Here is a 16,896-nt window from a genome sequence, read left to right as displayed (position 1 = left end):
AGAGAACACAGTAGGAAGGCTGTGAGAGAAGGAAGGGGCAGGGAGGGAACTGCAGGGGTTAACTAGAGAGCACAGGTGAGGCCAGGAGATGACATTCTCATTTTGGAAGGTTAGTCACGGGGTCAGGAGCCTGAAATTGGTACAATTTACCAGACTCGTGAATTTAAAATGGCACTCTAGTTTGAAACTCCTTCACAGTCCACTAAGATCAAAGAATGAATATGATGGCTACTGGTACCCAGATCTACCCTGAGAAGGCTGGGCTGGCTGCTTCTCCAAATTCATTTACTGACTCAACAGTATATTTACTGAATTCCCACTGTGGTCAGGTACTTTGAGGCTTTAGGACTACAGGAATAAATTAGGCACAGGCTTGGTAAATCATCCCAGGCCTGTTTCTAGTGGCCAGGTAAGTCTCAGCAACTTAGCGAGGCCCTAAGCAACTCAGTGAGACCCTGTCTCTAAATAAAATAAAAAAAGAGCTGGGGATGTGGCAAGCATCCCTGGGTTCAATCCTCAGTACCAAATAATAATTCCTGGAAATATTCAGGTCAAATATTCAGCTTTCTACTCAGTCTCCTGCCCTCCCAGCTCCTTCATATAAACACCTTTTTTATTTTAAACATTATTTTTTAAGTTGAAGATGGACACAATCTTTATTTTATTTATTTATTTTTTATGTGGTGCTGAGGATCAAACCCAATGCCTCACACATGCGAGGCAAGTGCTCTGCCATTGAGCTACAACCCTAGCCCATGTAAACACCTTTTTGATGTTTACTTCCCAACAATTATTTGTACTTTTGCTTGCTTAAATATAACACAGGGGCTGGGGTTGTGGCTCAGCGGAAAAGTGCTTGCCTAGCACATGCAAGGCCCTGGGTTTGATCCTCAGCATCACAAATAAATAAAATAAAGGTATTGTGTCCAACTAAACAACAAAATAAATATTAAAAAATAAATATAACACAAATACAGAAAACAGCATAAAACAAATGTACAACTTAATGAATTTAAAATGTCCTAACCATTATCAAGGAAACAGCTAGCCATCTTGCTAGCCATCCCAGAAATCCTTCATGTGCTTCCAGAGAGTAACCCTACCTCCTCAATGAAATAACTATTTTTTTTACTATTTTTTAAAATATATTTTTAAAATTTGTTCTAATTGTTATACATGACAGTAGAATGCACTTTGACACATCATACAAAAATGGAGTATAACTTCTCATTGTCTGGTTGTACATGGTGCAGTTACACAGGTCATGTAATCATATGCACATATAATAATGTCTGATTCCTTCTATCATTCCTACTGCCATGTCTTTTTTTTTTTTTTTTGGTAATGGAGATTCAACCCAGGGGAACTTTAACACTTGAGTCACACCCCCATCCCTTTTAATGTTTTGAGACAAAGTCTCCATAAGTTGCCTAGATTGGCCTTGAACTTCTTCTTTTTTAAATATTTTATTCTTTAGTTGTAGATGGACACAATATCTTTTTCCATTTTTAAATTGGGTTATTTATGGTTTATTTTTTGCTATCATGTTGTATGAATTCCTTATGTATTTTGGATAGTAATCCCTTATGATATGATTTGCAAAAGTTTTCTCCATTCTAAAGATTGCCCAGTGGTTGCCAAAATGTAGAACATTTTGTCATTTCCTTTGCTGTACAGAAACTTTTTAGTTTGATGGAGTCCCTCTTGACTTTTACTTTTGCCTGTTTTGGATGCCATATGCAAAAAAAATTGCCAGGACCAATGTTGTGCTTTCTGTTGGTTCCCAATGTTTATTTTCTTTCAGAAATTGTATTGTTTTAGGTTTTACATTTAAATCTTTAATCCATTTTGAGATGATTTTTGTGAATGGTGTAAGAATGTAAAGTCCACTTTTTTTTTGCATGTTGATATCCAATTTTAATAGTACTTTATATTTCTTTTTTTTAAATATTTATTTATTTATTAGTTATTGGCGGACACAACATCTTTGTTTGTATGTGGTGCATGGAGAATCGAACCCGGGCCGCACGCATGCCAGGCGAGCGCACTACCGCTTGAGCCACATCCCCAGCCCCTACTTTGTATTTCTTTTTGGAGGTACTGGGGACAGAACCCAGAGGCGCTCTGCCACTAAGCTACATCTCTATCCATTTTTATTTTTATCCATTAGTGAGGCAAGGTCTCACTAAGTTGCAGGGGCTGACCTTAAACTTGAAATCCTCTTGCCTCCCTCCAGAATAACTGGGATTATAGATATGTGCTCCTAAGTGTGGCGACACTATATTTTGAAGAGTCTATTCTTTCCCCAATGTGATTTTTTTTTTTGCCTCTGTCAAAGATTAATTACTGTATGAGCATATGATTGTTTCTGGTCCCACTAATCTGTTCCATTGACGTATGTGTCTGTTTTTTTTAAAAATTTTTATTTATTTGTTCTAATCAGTACCCTGAAATTTTGATATGGACTGCAGACACCTTTTAGTAGAGGTGTTCTGACAACATTGATTCTTTCAATCCATGAATATCCATTTATTTGTTTCTTCCACCAATGTTTCAGTTATCAGTGTACATACAGATCTTTCACCTCAACAGTTTATTTATTCCTAAGCATTTCACTGTTTCTGATGCTACTATAAATGGATTTTTAAAAATTTTTCTCAGATAGCTTGTTAGTATATAGAAATGTAACTGAGTTTTAAAGTTGATTCTGCATTCCTACCAGAAGTGAGTTTCTGTTATTATACACCCTCACCAGCAAATGTGTTAGTTTTGGAATTTGGCCATTCTAGTAGGTGTACAGTGGTATCTCATTGTTTAAATTTGCAATTGCCTGTGGATATGTTTTGCTGAACACATTTTCATATGCTTAGTTGCCATCTGCAATATGGTCTGTTCAGATCTTTTGCCTGTTCTTTTTTTTTTTTTTTTAGTTGTAGATGGACACAATACTTTTATTTATTTTTATGTGTGCTGAGGATCTAATCCAGTGCCTCATGCATGCTAGGAAAGCGCTCTACCACTGAGCTACAACCCAGCCTCCTTTTGTCTGTTCTTAAACTGGGTTCTTTTCTTGGCATTGAGTTTTAAGAGTTCTTTGTATATTTTAGGCAAGTGTTGTACCACTGAGCTTCAACCCCAGCCCACAGAGCACGTTTTAATTAGGAAAACGTATCTATTTTTCTCTCCATATCTATGAACCTGGCTCATATTTTTCAGTCTGGATTAATTATTTTCCACTTTCCTTTGTGTCTACCTCCAATTTGTGGTACAACATACAGCCAGAGTGATTTTTGTTTTCCTTTTTCTAAAATGGGTGTCTTGTTTTATATATATATATATTTCTTTTTTAAAGAGAGAGGGGGGGAGGGAGGGAGAGGGGGGGAGGGAGGGAGGGAGAGAGAATTTTTTAATATTTATTTTTTAGTTTTCAGCGGACACAACATCTTTGTATGTGGTGCTGAGGATCGAACCCAGGCCGCACGCATGCCAGGTGAGCGCGCTACTGCTTGAGCCACATCCCCAGCCCTGTCTTGTTATATTGTATGTTGCCCAGACTAGTCTTGAACTTGTGAGCTCATGCCTTTGCTGTTGTATCTTAAAAAAAAAAAAAAAGTCATTGTTGACTAAGGTTATCTAGATTTTCTGCTATTTTAATTTCTAGGACTCTCTCTTACTTTGCCAAAGGTCATATGACCATATTTGTATGGGTATACTGCTGGATTCTTACTTTGTTCCAGTGATTGATTTGCCTACTGTTTTGCTCATACCACACTATCTTCATTACTAATAGCTTGAATACTGAATACTAATAGCTTGTAATATTAACAGCTTTACAGTAAATAAAGTCAGGTAATGTCAGAATTGGTTTAAAATTTTAGAATTAGTTTGTTGGTATGCACAAATAACTTGCTGGCATTCTGATTGGGACTTCATTGAAATTATAGATGAGAAGAAATAATATCTTTACAACCATGAGTGTGGGACACCTCTCCATTTATTTAGTTCTTTTCAAAGAATTGTAATTTTCCTCAGATATATCTTGCACATATTTTGTTAAATTGATACCTAAGTTTTTAGTTTTTTAGGTGCTCATTTATCATTATTATTATGTTTTCTGTGATGCTGAGGATGGAACTCAGGGACATATTTATATATGCTAAGTAAGTGCTCTAAGGGAGCTATATCCCCAGCCCTAGGTGCTAACTTTAATGATACTATAGCCCCATCCCTGTTATGGGTGATAAATCATTCCAAGACTCCTAGTGAATGCCTGATTCTGCAGATAGTACCAATCCCTATACAGATGAGCTTGACTTAGGATGGTATGATTTACTACTCTTTAAACAGTAGGCCATCATGTCTTTCAGTATAGTATTCAATCAATTACAAAATACATTCATTACTTTATAGTGAAATAGGATTTTTGCTACATGATTCCCCCGAGGCACAAGTGTTCTGAGCACATGTAAGGCTAGGCTGAATTATGACGTTCAGGTTAGGTGTACTAAGTTTTTGTTTTGGTACTGGGGATTGAACTCAGGGGCACTTGACCACTGAGACACAATCCCCAGTCCTATCTTGTATTTATTTAGAGACAGGGTTTCAATGAGTTGCTCAGCCTTTGCCAAGGCTGGCTTTGAACTCAGATCCTTCTACTTTAGCCTTCTGAGCTGCTGGGATTACAGGTGTGTGACATTGTACCAGGCCTAAAAGTATTTTTAACATTGGTTATGTTCAAATTAGGATACAGTTATCAGGATATAACCCCCTTATAAGAAGCATCTGTTTTTCTTAATACATACCTATGATAAAATTTAATTTATAAATTAGGTACAGCAAGAGATCAACAACTAAAAATACAACAATTATAACAAAATACTGTAATAAAAGTTATATGAATATGGGCTCTTGAAAGAATCAAGACAATATTTAACATTCTTGGAACTGAAAATTGCAGAAAGTGAAACTACAAATTAGATGGGGCTACTGTATTGCACTTTATACCCCCTGCCCTTTTTTGAGACAGGGTCTCGCTATGTTGCCCAGGATAGTCTAACTCCTGGGCCCAAGTGATCCTCCTGCCTCAGTATTCTGAGCAGGTAAGACTATAGCTGTGCATCATTAGGCACACATGCATTTTTTTTTTTTTTAAAGATAGAGTGAGAGAGAGAGAGGGAGAGCGAGAGAATTTTAATATTTATTTTTTAGTTTTTGGCGGACACAACATCTTTGTTTGTATGTGGTGCTGAGGATCGAACCCGGGCCGTACGCATGCCAGGCAAGCACGCTACCGCTTGAGCCACATCCCCAGCCCACACATGCATTTTAATTATTATAAGGTTGAAGGAAGTTCCCATCTATTACTCCCCAGCCCAAGACATTTCCTTTTTTATTGTTTATAGGGATATTATTCTGCTGCTGTTATTATTATTTTACTTTTTGGGATACAACTTTGATCCTTTTCTGATACTCATTTTTATCTATTTTTTTTGCACTGCTGGGGATTGAACCCAGGGCCTCACGCATGCTAGGCAAACACTCTACCCCTGAGATACCTCCCATCATCCATTAAAAAAAAAATTTTTTTTTTGTTGATGGGCCTTTATTGTTATATATGTGGTGCTGAGAATCAAACCCAGTGTCTCACATATGCTGTGCAAGCACTCTGAAAGTGAGCTACAACTCCAGACCCCATCATTCATTTCTATATAGATAAAATGGTTTTTACACGTTCAGAAAATAGGTATGATATATGACAGGTTTTTGAGCTGCATGGTAAAATATTAAAATATGAACTGTGTGAATGATAGGTGTTTTAATTCAGCACAGAATATGCTTAGAGCTTAACAATCAATTGTAAGAGAAGTTAAAATATCAGGAGTTATTTAATATTCTTATATTGTTACTCTAAAGAGAAAGCATTCTAGATTTTAGGGAACAATCCTACTTTCATCCTTTTTCTTAAACATTTTTTTTTAGTTGTAGATGGACACAAGATCTTTATTTTTGTTTATTTATGTGGTGCTGGGGATCAAGGCAAGGGTCTCATGCATGTGAGGCAAGCACTCTACCACCGAGCTACCACCCCAGCCCTAATTTCATTACTTTTCAAAGAATTTCATTTAATGTGATTTCCCCTTTCATTTTTTTTTTTGTTGTTGTTGTTGCTGGGATGGAACCCAGGGGCTTGTGCATGCAAGGTAAGCACTCTACCAACTGAGCTGTACCCCCAGTCCTCATCTCTATTTTAATTGTCTTATTCAGTACCAAGCTTTGTCCTAGAAGAAACCTTCAAAGGTTAGAAAATCAAGTCTCTTAGATCTGACTAAAACCATCATTTGGACTTACTGCAAATTCTTCAGTTTTAGCTGCTGCTTTTAAAACTGGCTTGTGGAGCTTTCCAATGACAGTGCCTGTTACTTTGGAGTTTTGAGATCCATTAGATGAACCATTCCTTCTTTTAAAACAAATTGTGGTATCATGCAAGTTTTTTGACATCTGATGGTTTTTCCCTGCCCACATTGTTTTGGAGTACCTGTGGATATCTATTCTAAACTTGTCCAAAGTTTTAGTGTGCTTTAACGGTGGTAGAGATGGTGGTGGGTATGGGGAAGTCTGAGATACAGTCAAACTATGACTTCAGAATCTGTGCAGGAGCAGGTAAAAGTTACAAGGAACAGTACCTCTTTCAATGATTATCTTTCTCTAAGGTATTTCCTTCCTGTCTTTGAAAAAAAAAATTTTAAAGTGCATTACTAGGGATTGTACCAGGGATACTGACTTATATTTTTAGCCTTTTTGTTCTATTGTTTTAAATTTTGAGACAGGGTCTTCTGAAGTTGCCAAGGCTGGTCTTGAACTTGTGATACCTCCTGTCTCAGCCTCCCAGTAGCTGGGATTACAGGTGTTTACCACAATGCCTGACTACTGTTAAGTATATTACGGACCCTTGCAAAACCTCTTTATCTCCTCTGTGCCTTATATGGAGCAGGTTATGAAGCCTAATATTAATGCAGCTTAAAAATAGAATCATCTACTCCATTAGGAGAACTGTGCATTTTTTTTCTTCAGAATGACTTCTGCTAAACAGAGAACCCTGTATATCATCAAACAGTGCCTAGAAAGGGCCAGAATAGTAATTTTTAAAAAATATTTTTTAGTTGTAGTTGGACATAATAAAATCTTTATTTATTTTTATGTGGTGCTAAGGATCGAACCCAGGGCCTTACACATGCTAGGCAAGTACTCTACCACTGAGCCATAACTTTAGCCCCAGAATAGAATTTTTAAAAATTTTTTTTATTAGGGCTGGGGCTATAGCTCAGTGGTAGAGCAGCCGCCTCACACGTGTGAGGCACTGGGTTCGATTGTCAGCACCACATAAAAATAAATGGATATTGTGTCCATCTATAACTAAAAAAATATTTTTAAAAAAATTTGTTAGTTATTGATGGACCATTATTTATTTATATGTGGTGCTGAAAATTGAACCTAGTGCCTCAAACATGCTAGACAAGCGTTCTACCACGGAGCCACAACCTCAACCCTAGAACGGTTTCTTAAATAGAAAAGGGCACTGTACTTTTTCAGATAGGTGATTTCCAGTAAGTTTCATGGCACCTCTACTGATTTCTATTTGCTTCCTGTGGAAATTGCAAATTTTCCAAAATTGTCTGTTTGGCTCTTTTAATTTTTAAAAAATTATAAAATGGGAATACCTACCCCACATATTGTTATCATGAATGAGATAAATAATCATATAAAATGGGAGAGCTCTGGAAATTGTGAAGTAATGTACAAGTTGCCACTGTTACGCTGATTTACTTCCTTAACGCTGTTCATCTGTTTAGATTTATCACATCAAAAAGAAAGCGTGATGGTGAAATGTGATGGATATCATTATCCAAAGTACATGTATGAAGACATGAATTGGTATGAATATACTTTATATACAAACAGAGATATGAAAAATTGTGTTTTATATGTGATGCCTTTCACTGTCATGTATTTAAAAAAATAAAAGCAATTAAAAAAAAAAAAAAAAAGGAAAGCGCTTAGCCACACAGTACTTGATAACAGTCAAGAGATCAATTCCTAATGGCTGGCTGTTGACTCTCATACCTTCGCACTCTCAGTGCCTTGCATAGAGCTCAGAACACTTCTCAATGATTATGAAAAATAAAAAAAAGCCTTCCAATTCAAGCAGAAAATACACAGGTCTATTAATTATCAGCAGACCTGTGGTACACACAGTTGAACATGGCACTAACCCTCAATTCTCATCTTTAAAATGTAGCTTCTGGCCTGTTTTCATCACAGAATTATAAGACAAAATACAATGGACACAGAACTTCTTTTTAAAGAGGACTACACTGCACACACTATTTTCTTCCTATCCCACTCAGAATTAGGCTAGGTATTCTTAGGGCATCTTCTCCAAAATGCCCCAGGAATTGATTACTTTTGAGGAATTCGGTAAAAATTTTTTCAAACAAATGTTAGAGCAAAAACTGCCAATCTAATCCACTGGCTATCCCCACTGCACAACTGCAAAACTTATCTTGATTTCAACTATTTCCTTTTATCCCCATTATTACCATCTTTATTGTAGAAGCCACCACCACATTGTTGCTTGCCTGAATATCTGCTATACTTTTCAAACTGGTTTTCCAGCTTTTCTATTTGTCCTTCCAACAGGATCAAATCAAAGTAACTGTATAATACAACTAAACAACCTGCAGACCATAAATTAGACCCTGTCACTTCTGCTTAAAATTCTGTAGTACTCAGAGGCAGATTCTTTAAGTTAAACCTATAAGGCCCCACATTAAGGACCCAGCAAACTACTGCCTATCAGTCTAATTCAACTTGTCACCTACCTGTTTCTGTAAATGCAGCTTTACTGGAGCACAGCCACATACTGTCTACAGATGCTCTGTACTGCAATAAAAGAGTTGAGTAGTTATAACAGAGATCACATGGCTTGCCCAGACTAATACTATCTGGCCCCTTACAAAGTTTGCCTGCCCCTTTTCTGTATCTCAGATGGAAAACTAAGCCTTTTCTACCTGGGAGTCTTTGCACGTCCTGATTGAACTGACCAGGATGACCTTCACTCGTTGTTCCATGACTGCTTTCGTTATCACTCAGGTTTCAGCTTCAGTGTCAACTCCTGTGTGATTCCTGTCCAATCAGTCTGGAATGGCCCTTTCAACTACCCTAGTCACTTACCTATTATGGGGGGAGGGGGAAAAAAAAGTCATTTTTTTTTCCTAAGATTCCCAGGGCCTTGTGCATGCTAGGCAAGTGTTCTACCACTGACTGAGCCTGGTACTTAAAAAAAATATATAGGTGAGAAGTCTACCCCTGAGCCACAACCCTAGCCTATGGAGTAGGAATCTTAACTAAAATGTACATTTAGAATTAGCCAGTTGGATTTAGTTTAGATGATTCCAGTTTTGTTGGCAATATTTCAAATATCCTAACCAGGAGCCAGCTGAACATATTTCTTTTTCCATCAGGCCTAATCTGGGTATTGATCTTGGTTGGTAATATCAATGTCATAAAACTTTTTCATAGGCTGATTAATCTGGTACTGTTGGCCTTGATACTCAAAACACACACAAGCATGTTATCATCTTCCATCTTCTTCATGGCAGACTCAGTGGTTAGAGGAACTTAATAACAGCATAGTGGTTGAACCTGCCTGGGGTATCTGGGCTGCCTCTGGAGCCAGAGTGTCACAGGTAATGTATGCCTTTCAGCACTACCTTCTTGGTCTTCAAAGCGTTTGCTTTGGATTTGGCTTTGGCAAGGGCAGGAGGAGCTTCCTTCTTCACTTTTGGTGCCATCTTGGTAAAAAGGGTCCAATACCATGGTACAGACTATTAATTACATACTAGTTTTGTTCTCTCTCTCATTAGAATATAAGCTTTAGGAGAGACCTTAATTTGCTCACCCAACCATCATTTTAATCAGCATAATAAGCTTAGCACCAAAATAATGTCCAGCATTGTTTTTGAATGAGAATGAAAAAATATCTGCTAAACAGATGAGGTCAAGGCCAGGGAAACTATGCCAGTTCAAAGGAGATTTCAAAGGTCAGTTCCAACATAGCAGGCTTACTTTAACACTGGTCTGACCTCATCATAAAAGGCCAGAGGAAGATTAATCATTATTCCTGGCTCTATTATGGGGAAAACAACCCTACCGAGAGCATATTCTGCTGAATGTGGGTCCAACTTGCCCTTATTAGGTAAGGACAACACTGGGAAAACCAGGCAAGGTCAGATGATAGGACTAACAAAAAAAAGTTCTCAACTTTATTATGGTTAAGAATTTTATTATCAAAATTATTACATCTCTTGTGAAAGTTCAAATGTTACAGCAAGGTGTAAACACTCCACTTGAGAAAGAAGTGAAACTTCTTCCCTTCCAAGAGTTCCCCCCACCCCCCGCCCCCACCCCCCCTAGAGGTCTGGTCTTGACAGCACCCTGCCCACACAGAGTGGCTGGGGTCTCTGCACGTGCCAGGCAGGGTGAGGGCCGCCTGCCCGCTGGCCTCTCCCCTTGGTTAATAGCCAAGGGGAGAATGCAAACCCCAGCCCAAATGGAGAGACATTTACATACGTTTTATATAATATACAAAGAAACCGGCATCCCAGGCAACATGATTTCCACTCCCAACGCTCTCCCAGACTGATGGGTTTGTGGGGGAAACAACAAAAAGAAAAGTACTCTGCTTAAGTTTCAGCATTGGGGGAAAAAAAAAAATCTCCCCTCATTTGAGCAAACACCTGATTTCAAATTTTGAAAAGTGAAATTTTGTAACAGTCACACACAAAGAGAGAAGACTGTGCATATGATAGTTGTAGGACAGGATAGAAAAGAAAGGGATGCAAGAGGCTGGTTAAAAAAAGGAGAAAACAAATTAGAGGGAAGGAGGGAGACTCACAGTATTATCTTGTCCAAAAGAAAAGAAGTAAGGTCCACTGCAGCACCAGGGATCACACCTGTCATATACTCACTACCCCTACCATGGTTATAACTGAATACAAAATTAGATAAATAAAAACACGCCGGATATTACAGTAAACAAGTGAAAGAAATAAGCTGGCAACCGTATGGAATTTTAAAAGATTGTGTACCCCACCTGGGCTGGCTCCAGGGCTCCTCCAGGGGTGTACAACAGGCACAATGCACTGATGGGGAGAAGCCAGTCTGCTCTCGTCTCATCCAGAACAGTGTTAGGGGTGTGGGTGGCTTGCTAACTCCCTCACCGGCCCACTCTCACATAAGCATCCCCCAAAGAAACGTGGGGCAGGCCCACACACAATCACAGTCCTGTCGGTGCCACTCCACAAACCTATCTTCCCATTCTTACCCTGCAAGTCACAAGTGCATGCTCCCCAATCATGGAGGCGGTCCTGCTCATGGGATCGTCAACTCCTGATTAGTTGGGAGTAGAAAAAAATAAAATTCAAAGAAATCCCAGACCACTTGGGATCCTTCCTAATCAAATCTATTGCCAAAAGCTGTTAAGTAGCAATGCAATTGGCCCATCTCACTTCTCATTCCACTTCTGTCTACTTACTCCATGGGTTACTAAGCTGTGTAACAGCTTGGGAAGGAGGAATAGAAGATTGTCGGCTCCCAAATAATCAAGAGCTGACCACAAGCTCATTTCAGAGAGCCAAGCATCCCTCAGTTGGAGCAAGATCCAAGCTTTATTATCCCTGCCTATTTCCTGGTGATTTAAGACAAAGGTAGGGAGTACACTTGGTGAACACACCTTGGCCAGATATCTGCTTTTGGAATGGTTGTCTTAGGGATAAGATTTACATACCTACCTTTATTCTTAAGTGCATAAAACCCTAACACTATTCAGATGGCTTGGGGCTTTGAGATTGGCTCTTTTCACTTTTTTTCCTTTGAAACAAAAACTTTTTTTTAATTTTTTTTTTTTTTTTATTATTTAAAAAGATGTCCTCACTGCACAAGTGACTACAGGCTACAGGCAAGGATGGGAGACAGAGGCTTCAACACAACTCATTGCACTTAGAACCGTTACTAACCAAAACACCATTTGCTTGTCAACAATGTACCCTTAACAGCAGGGAGAAACTTCTTTATAGTCTCTGCTTCAGACAAGATTTACATCTTTCTCCAAGGCCAGAGGCCAGTTGGGACCACAAGTCTTGTTTCTTGTCGACCAGACCCAATCCTCTGGCATCTTGTACCCCCCTCCTCCAGCAATATGCTCGGCCCAGGATCCAGAGGCAGCTGGAAGGAAGCAGCTATGGGCTTGTTCAGTTCTGTATGCCCATGTCCAGAAGCCCTAGGAAAGTCCTGTCTGAGTCTTGACTCCTGACCCTTGCAGTGGCTGGAGTCGGTACTGGTGCACACTCCCACTCCCACGGTGTGGGTAGTGCTGTGAATTGGAAACCGCAGATACCCTGGAGGCCTGGTAGGCAGCGGACTGCCCAGCACTGGGCAGACTGATAGTCCGTAAGTCTGATGGCAATGACGACCTAGAGTTCTGAGCAAAGGAGGTGGAACTCAGAGTTCCTGTGCTGGACTGAGAAACCGAGTCTGAGGTTGGTGAGTCTGAGGGGCCCTGTGGGGTAGGGCTAGCAGCACTAGAAGGACAGCTCCTCCTGGGAAGATTGCTGCCAGTGCTGTTTCCAGAATGTGGCTGGCTGCTATAATACCCTGGTGTCCCTGTAAATGGGGCCAACGAGTCTGTGGACACAGGGTGGGCGGGGCTGGGATAGGACGCAGAAGAGAGGGATGATTCAGAAGAACCGTGAGAAGGGGGGTTTCCAGGTCTCAGTGCAGTAGTTCGATAACTGTATCCTGGAGATTGGGTGGGATGTCCTCTAAAGGGAGAGGAACTCTGTTGAAGGAGACTTTGTGATTCTGTCCGTGGACTATCACACTGCAGGAGCTAGAAAGAGTTTGGAGGAAAGCATAAGGAAGTGAACAAGTCTCTTCAATGGCTTGTGATCTTCACATTTATAACTTTTTTTTTTTTTTGATACTAAAGGCAGCCAACTCTTTGTCTCTGATCACCTTATTTACGTTTGTGGTATGATTTATACTTGAGGGAAGGCAGAAAACAACTTACTTCCAAGCCTGCTGAGTCAATGCCAACACCAGCATCTCCTGTACAGGATGGCTTGGATCACAAAACATTCAGAAATGAGAATATATTCTTCTACCCAGAGATCAGCACTTTCTCAACTTACCTGGTAGCTGTATCTGGAAGGGCTGTAAACAGTTGCTCCTTTAGAGAGCGCTGAGCTCAATGTCTCTGAGCCTTCTCCATCTGCAGGGTCTAGAAGGTATTATAAAATCAACTTGGCATCTCAGAGCAAGAGAGAAAACAGCCAAATCACCAATGCCATCACCAACCCATGCTGCTCTCTATGACAAACTGAGTGAGTGCAGCATGCCAGAAGGGCAAAAGGAGTGGTTAATTATGGGCTATGTTTTAAATGCCTGATCTGATTCCCGTCTCCTTCCTTCTCTTCATCCTTCATCGAGGTGGAGCTCCAGGAATTTGGAGAGATGAGAGTTACAGAAAGGTATCCCTTGGGAAAAAAGAGCAGACAGAGAGCAAGCAATGCTAGACCTTACAAAATGATGTAGGCCCAAAGAGCAAGACTGAGCTGGAGCCTAGCAAATAGCAGAACCCAAGTGTGCCAGAAACTGACTCACCTCACCCTAGCATTTGGCATAAACCGTGAAGAGCCTGGCTTATGTGTCCCTCAACCTGATTGACAGAAGGCGGTCATAGACTCACCTGAATCTTTCTCAGTGATGTTACTCTCCCACGTGGGAGAGGGTTCTCCCTTTTGGGCCACCCTCACACTGCTTCGGAGGACCTTAGGGATGCTCCCTCCTTCTCGAAGTCTTTCTACTGACGTGGGAACCATCCTGCAAAGGTGAGAGGGGCAAGTTTAAGCCAGAAGACTTATGAGTCAAAGAGTCTAAAACAAATGAAGCTCTCACATAGGCTGTACAATATATTCTCTCAAAAGAAAAATCACTTTTAAGGATGAAGAAATAAAGGGAAAAAATGAGTTAAAGATATCAACTTTTTAAGTCCCCATTTTGAAATGCTAAATTTGCTCCTCTATGAAATTATGTACCTGACAGCGAAGTAGCAGTTTAATAAAGGGTTTCTTAATGAACATAATCATTTGAGCCATGTTTTTTCTTTCTCAGACTCAGTTTAAGATGTCTGTGTTTCATTCTCTATTTTACTCTTTGATATTCAGATTTTTTTTTTTAAATTTTTTTTTTTTTAATATTTATTTTCTAGTTCTCGGCGGACACAACATCTTTGTTGGTATGTGGTGCTGAGGATCGAACCCGGGCCGCACGCATGCGAGGCGAGCGCGCTACCGCTTGAGCCACATCCCCAGCCCCTGATATTCAGATCTTGTCACCAGTATTATTTACTTTTTTCTCCCATTTTCCCCATATTAGGGATTGAACTCTAGTGCTACATCCCCAGCACCATCCTTTTAATTTTTTATTTTGAAATAGGGTCTCACTAAGTTGTCCAGGCTAGCCTTGAACTCCTGCTTTAGACTCCCAAGTAGCCAGATTTGTTAAGTGTTTGTCACCACACCCAGCTTATTTCCTTTTCTAGCGGTCTCCCCTAAACCAGATAAGTTCTTTTAGAATGTTTTGTTGTTCTGAATATGCTAGTTGCATGGAACACAGATATCTGTTGCTAATTCAAATGGAACTTGGCTGGACTCCTGACTTACCTTTTACGTGAACTGAGAAAATAGGTGAGGCAGTGTTAATGCTCACCAAACAAAATAGTTTAAGGCCATCCATAGCTGTATGTTGTCTAAGAGTGCTACTCTATAGATTTGCTGGTAATTCTTTGCTTCTGTATGGCTAGAAATGTAGCTAATACTATTAAATCAGCTGAGGAGGACAGATAGCACTCTTAGACAGCTGTGCTATTAGATAAAGTGCTCCCAAATACTTAATATCAAATTGGGAATGATTCTAGAGGTATACTTCCCTCCTGAATTTAACTATAAAGCATCAAATATAAACTTACCACCTACTACTGATATTTTCTTGAGGTCTGCAGTGAGATGAAGTGCCTCTGGAATCCGATGGGCTTACTGCCTCCAAATGGGACATTGAGGAATGAGATGGGGAGAATTTTTTATGAGGGGACGATGGGGTTCGGGCTGAGGATCCCTGCACACCATGGGCACCAGTGTCAGAAACAGAGTTACTGTTGCTCTGCCCAGCTCCTGCAGACTTGCTTTTGCTCTGTGCAGAGTCTCCTCCCCCACCAGCAGAATTCTCCTTGGCTTCTTGTTTCCGTTTACGGTACTCCAGCAGGGATACCTAGAAAGAAAAAAAAGAAAGAAACAGTACATTAGTTGGATATCATTAGTGGAGTACTAGCAACGGGGAAAGAAGATGGAACCCCAACAAACCATTGGTCAAGCCGTGCAAATAAAGCAGGTACCAAACATGACAACTTTTTCTAGGTGTGACAGTTCTGAGCAGTTACAAATTTGAGACAGAAATCAGTAAATGGAAGAGAACAGTCTAGGAGATGCCATTTTTGAATAACGTATTCATCAAGCAGACTGCAACCTTTTCCAGGAAAACCTGTTAGATTACCATTACACATCACAGAAGTGTGTGATAGTTATTTGCATATATGGGAATACTTAGAAAATGGAAAGCTTGTATAATTACAGAAAGTCTCCCCAGGTGATTCTTTTTTGGGGGGTGCTAGGAGTTGAATCCAGAACCTCGCACATACCAGATAAACACTCTAGTGAGCTACATTTCCAGTCTTTTACTTTTTATTTTGAGACAGGGTCTTGCTAAGTTGCTGAGGCTGGCCTGGAACTTGTGATCCTCTGGCTTCAATCTACAGGGTTCGCTTGGGATTACAGGCCTGTGCCACCACATCAGCTGCTTAGCCCTTTTAAAATACTATTTTGAGGCAGGGTCTTGCTAAGTTGCCCAGGATATCCTCAAATTTGGGATTCTCCTGCCTCAGATTCTAAAGTAGGTGGTAATATAGGTATGTGCTTCTCAGGACTCTGGCCTTCCAGGAGATTTTGATGGCTATTGTTCATTGACTACAAATCTAAGGAGTTAGGTGTTAAAGAAAAAAGAAAGCCAATGTTCTGAGGTTTTAAATATGCTCTTATTTTTCAAGACATAGAGATTTAGTATTATTTGTCTTATACATAGAGACACTAAAATAAAAAGAGAAGAAATTACCAGTTTATAATTTAGCCAAGTTACCTCTAGAAAACCTATACCTACCTGGAAACTTCCCCAGTGTCCCCATCACCTGCCTCACTCATTCTTTCTTTCTTAAAACAAAACTATCTATATATCTCCTTTATTTTATGTATTTATCTTTATGTGGTGCTGAGGACTGAACATTGAACCCAAGGCCTCACACATGCCAGGCAAGCACTGTACCAGTGAGTCACAACCCCAGCCCACTCATTATTTTTTGAGTGCCACAATAGACCCTATTTCCTGCCTCCCTGGCACATGCCTCTTTGCTGATGTACCACACCTGCTTATGTCGAATGCTATACAATGTCTTGCCAATTCCTGAATAAACTGTAAGTTGTATGAGGGTAGAGACCAAGTTTATTTGGCTGTTAGAAACAAATGCCCCCCACAAACAACAACAAAAAAACCGAACCAACCAACCAAACAAAAACCCTCCAAACTGCACAAAAACTTGGTATACTTCACTTGCCCAATACATTTTCAGAAATGATTCTGAATAATAATTTCAATCACCTTTGGGCATAATAAATAAATGAAACTAGAAATTCAGGTTATTTTTGTTTCTGGTAGTCAGCACTATTCATGCCA

The 16,896-nt window shown here is 39.8% G+C and overlaps 1 protein-coding gene across 16 annotated transcripts in view; it reads right to left on the bottom strand.

The window, feature by feature from the left end:
• Positions 1 to 10,481: 10,481 nt before the first annotated feature.
• Positions 10,482 to 16,896, bottom strand: part of Setd5 (SET domain containing 5) — a 76,478-nt gene continuing 70,063 nt past the window's right edge. For 8 of the 16 annotated variants that reach the window (XM_026382954.2, XM_077793416.1, XM_077793418.1 and 5 more), the window contains 5 exons: positions 15,086 to 15,384; positions 13,805 to 13,938; positions 13,248 to 13,336; positions 13,127 to 13,177; positions 10,482 to 12,946 (listed from right to left, as the gene is read on the bottom strand). In XM_026382954.2, the coding sequence (XP_026238739.1) occupies positions 12,338 to 12,946; positions 13,127 to 13,177; positions 13,248 to 13,336; positions 13,805 to 13,938; positions 15,086 to 15,384 (1,182 nt within the window). In that variant the 3' untranslated portion in view covers positions 10,482 to 12,337. Of the gene's footprint in view, positions 12,947 to 13,126; positions 13,178 to 13,247; positions 13,593 to 13,804; positions 13,939 to 15,085; positions 15,385 to 16,896 lie in introns of those variants that run through there. The other 8 variants (XM_077793417.1, XM_026382959.2, XM_077793419.1 and 5 more) reach the window with 3 other exon arrangements.

This window comes from Urocitellus parryii, chromosome 16 (assembly GCF_045843805.1).
Source record: "Urocitellus parryii isolate mUroPar1 chromosome 16, mUroPar1.hap1, whole genome shotgun sequence".
In the NCBI taxonomy this organism is placed as follows: Eukaryota; Metazoa; Chordata; class Mammalia; order Rodentia; family Sciuridae; genus Urocitellus; species Urocitellus parryii.
This window is presented reverse-complemented; position numbering and strand designations above follow the sequence as displayed.